Below are 3,966 nucleotides of genomic sequence, written 5' to 3' on the forward strand. Positions count from 1 at the left end.
CCTGCAGAGCGGGCAGCAGAGAGTCGCCTTATCCACCGACTCCAGGAAGCAGCTCTGAGGACAGACCACAAACATGTCTCTGCTGAAGGTGTGTGTGTGTGTGTTACCTTACTGAAGGTGTGTGTGTGTTACCTTACTGAAGGTGTGTGTGTGTTACCTTGCAGAAGGTGTGTGTGCAGGGAAGTGTGACGGGTTCTATGAAGATCTCCAGACAGACGGGACACAGACAGTCGTCCCGGGTCAGCGTGGACTCTCTGGTCCCGCCTCCATCCAACTCCACACCTGACACTGATGACATCTTCGTCATCCTCCTCTTCTTCAGCCTGAAACAAACGTCACAGATTTGTGTTTTACTGCTCAGTATCCGTCTGACAGATGCTGAGATAAAGTTTGGTAACTGCTGAGTCATCCTCGCCTCATCATGAAAGGCGGCGGGCGATATGCATTCCATGAAGAAACATGCTGAGCGCTTCCTGTGACTCAGCAGTTTAACTTTAAACACTTTGAACTGAAGCTCAGAAACTAAACTGATCAACGCAACAAAAAACTTATAAATGATAAGAAACGGTAGTTTGTAATCTGTTAAATTTAAACAGAGTTTAAAGTGTTTATTTAACATCTTAACAAACATTTCACAGATTTATTGTCTTTAATGTGTTCATTAAAGGGATCATTTCATGTCATGATGCTACTGGACTTTCTGAATTTTCCTCTGGGATCAAGAACATTAACTCTTGTAGAGAACTCGGTACCAGAACCCAGAACCCATTCTTTGTTGTCTCCTTTCTGAGCCAGCAGCGGTTCTGAAGGGGGTACTGTGGGTCAGCGGTACCACGAGAACATCGCTCCGAACTGAAAAAGTTTCTGTTTGTCAGTAAAACTTTGTAGCTTCGCCTCAGACTGAGGTTCTGCAGAACGTTCGGCTCAAATCTGAGGGAGGGGATGGCGTGTTGGTGCCGCCGAACACCCGTCAGGTCCAAACTCTTCTCCAGAGACGGAACCTGACCCGAGACCCACCTGAACCCAGACGGCTGACGGCTCACCTGAGGCTCAGCAGCTCCGGTTCGGTTGATGCTAACGTTAGCTTCCGTTGTGTTACAGTTGGTTCGGGTTGACGCGGGTCAAAGCCGCTAACAGCCACCGGATATGAGCGCGAACCGCCCGGAACCGAGCCCGAGCCGCCTCATGTTGACACCCGAATCACCGGAAACTCCCGAGTCACCGGAGAGAGCTCCCGGTTACCGGAGGTCGGAGGTCAACGCCAAAACCCCGCGTTAACAGACTGTTGGTGGACTGCGCATGCGCCCGCAGCCTCCTTCTTCGGTGAGTTTTATCGGGTATGAAGCCGCGAAGAGCAGCGACAGCGCCGCCTGCTGGACTGAGCTCAGGTTCGGGTGGAGATTCTGACATCCAGGACAGTCTGTACCTGAAGTCTTCAGCTACAGAATAAAGTCCAGTTGTTTTTGTTTTTTTAACCTTTTTAGGATGTTGTTGGTGGAAACAGAAATGTTTTAAACTTCTGAGATAATCTGTAAATGTGAATGTTATTGTTGACTTATTCGGTTTATCTGTAACTGCTTTATTCCTCTTTACTCCCACATTTTTATTATCGCCCAGTAACGGTAAAAAACAGGACTGTCTCTCTGTGCGCACGGTCATGTGTTTATCTCACGAGATACAGCTGGGCAACTGAAATATCTAAAAGTAAAACATCTAAATATAGCAATCATTAATAAGTTTACAGTTTAAAGAAATCATTTTATTTTATAATACAACAACTCTAGATAAACAGGTATACAGGGCGTCAAATATCAACAAACAAAACAGCATTTAAGATAAAAAAGAGCAATATCAAACTATAAAGAAACTTTTAAATTTAATTTAATCTACAAAAGTTCCCAAAAAGGTCTTAAAATGTTGTCCTGAAGGTAAGAAGAGAGCAGTTTGTCCCGAGAGCCTCTGATCCACTTTTCTTACAGACAGGGTCAGCGTGGGGTCACAGTGGGGTCACGGTGGGGTCACGGTGGGGTCAGACTTCTCTAAGGTCACCTGAACTCCATAATGAGGAGAGAATTCAAACTCCTGATGGATGGATCACCTCACTCAGCCACAATAATAGATAATTAACAGATAATTAATGGAAAACTACCATTAATTAACTTATGATCACCAGGTAATTATGTAGTTAACAGATAAACCTATAACCAGGTTATCAACATGTAATCAACAGATAATTAAAACCTTTTTAAACATTTGTTTCAGATGTGATAAAAGTTGAACCAGCTTTAACAATAAAATCTGTAAATGTTTCCTGCTTCAGTGTTTACATGTAAATAAAAAAAGATTTGAATTTTTCCTGAAAAGCCACAGATCAGTAAAGCTGCACTCAGAGTCACTGATGTCTGCTCGTACCCTAACAGGCGTGAGTTCATTTATCTTCTTTATTCAGCAGATGCAAACAAAGACCCAGACTTAGTTTAATATGTTGCAGTTTTTATTGTCAGCAGTGTCACGGGTCAGCGAGTCTCAGGTAATTATTCCTTTAATCACCTTACAAAGAAAGGACCAGGAGTTTCTTTTTACTGGAGAGAACTTACCGCTCTACCTGTTCTAGTTGGGTTCTGGCTGCCAGTCAGGTGTTTCTACCTGTTCTAGTTGTTGGGTTCTGGCTGCCAGTCAGGTGTTTCCACCTGTTCTAGCTGCTGAAGTCGACGGCCCAGGTGAACTCCTCCCTGTGTTTCCTGCGCTTGCTGCTGGACTCCACAGAGTCCGAGGAGTCGTCTCCGCAGCGATGCTTCTTCAGCTGCCGGGAGTCGGAGAAGCCCTGCTGGCAGCGGGGGCAGGAGTACAGCTTGATGCCGGTGTGGATCTGCATGTGGGACTTCAGCTGGTTGGACTGCCTGAACTTCCTGCTGCACACGCCGCACTGGTACGGTTTCTCTCCCGTGTGGACCAGCAGGTGGCGGTGGTAGTTCTGCGGCGTCCTGAACTCCTTGCCGCAGTGCTCGCAGCGATGCGGTTTGACTCCGGTATGCAGCAGCTCGTGCTGTTTAAGCTGCGACGCCAGCAGGAAGCCTTTGCTGCAGAAGGTGCAGACGTGCGGCCGGTCGCCGCTGTGCTGGCGCTGGTGGTAGAGGAACAGGTGGCGCAGGTGGAAGGCCTTCCCACAGGTGTCACAGGAGAACTCTTTGTCCTGGCTGTGGCTCTTCTCGTGCGTCCTCAGGGTGCTGCTGCTGCTGAAACTCTTCAGACAGATTTTACAGCTGAACGGTCTGACGCCGGTCGGTCTGCGCCGGCCCGGTTCTGCACCGGCCTGTCGGCGGTCTGCAGCGCCGTGAACAAGCTGCTGGTGCTTCTGTAGCTGACAGTTGTAGAAAAACGTCTTTCCGCACAGGTCACACATGAAGGGCTTCTCCACACCATGAACCAGCATGTGGGTCTTCAGAGCCCAGGTCCCTGAGAAGCCCTCGCCACACTGATCACACCTGGGGAGGGAAACAGGTCAGCTTTTAATACTTGAATGTCTCATCAGTCTGCCATCAGTAGATGGAAGCAGTTAGGGTTGTGGGTTCAGAAACAGCTGGAACATCAGTGGCCCTGTTTTCCATCCCCCTGACTGAGAGGACCAGGACAGAAGCTTCAAGCTGGACTGGAACCTGCAGCTGTCCCCGTGGACAAACCAAATGTCCTCTGGAGAAACGAGCTGTTTGGCCACAATGACAAGAAGGACGTTGGAATACTGTGCCAACTGTCAAGCATGGTGGTGGTAGCATCATGCTGTGGGACACACTAATGAAGGAGGAGGACTTCCTTCAAATTCAACAGGTAGACAAATAAAACTGCACACAGTGGGGTGGTCCAACAGACAGAACTGGTTTCTGATTGGTTGAAGCAGACGCAGCTGTCAGGAGGAGGGGAGTGGCCTATCAGCAGAGCCTGTGTGTGTGTGTGTGTGTGTGTGTGTGT

General features: G+C 48.1%; 3 protein-coding genes and 1 long non-coding RNA gene across 8 annotated transcripts in view; all 4 read right to left on the bottom strand.

Moving 5' to 3' along the window:
* LOC119617720 lies at nt 1-1,305 on the bottom strand. Its single transcript, XR_005234114.1, has 3 exons — nt 1,044-1,305; nt 158-323; nt 1-54 (listed from the first exon to the last, which is right to left on the bottom strand). It is a non-coding gene; the product is annotated as an uncharacterized LOC119617720 (long non-coding RNA).
* The window catches only part of atg16l1 (ATG16 autophagy related 16-like 1 (S. cerevisiae)), a 48,914-nt gene that overhangs the window by 35,781 nt on the left and 9,167 nt on the right, over nt 1-3,966 (bottom strand). The window lies entirely within an intron of this gene.
* The window catches only part of rnf168 (ring finger protein 168), an 8,359-nt gene that overhangs the window by 3,661 nt on the left and 732 nt on the right, over nt 1-3,966 (bottom strand). The gene's annotated exons all lie outside the window — the stretch shown is intronic.
* LOC108228770 (zinc finger protein 708-like) overlaps nt 2,477-3,966 on the bottom strand; it is a 17,442-nt gene continuing 15,952 nt past the window's right edge. For both annotated transcript variants that reach the window (XM_037979852.1, XM_037979846.1), the window contains one exon: nt 2,477-3,485. In XM_037979852.1, coding sequence (XP_037835780.1) covers nt 2,696-3,485 — 790 coding nt within the window. In that variant the 3' untranslated portion in view covers nt 2,477-2,695. The remainder of the gene's footprint in view (nt 3,486-3,966) is intronic.

The sequence above is a fragment of the Kryptolebias marmoratus genome, linkage group LG2 (genome assembly GCF_001649575.2).
Source record: "Kryptolebias marmoratus isolate JLee-2015 linkage group LG2, ASM164957v2, whole genome shotgun sequence".
NCBI lineage: Eukaryota > Metazoa > Chordata > Actinopteri > Cyprinodontiformes > Rivulidae > Kryptolebias > Kryptolebias marmoratus.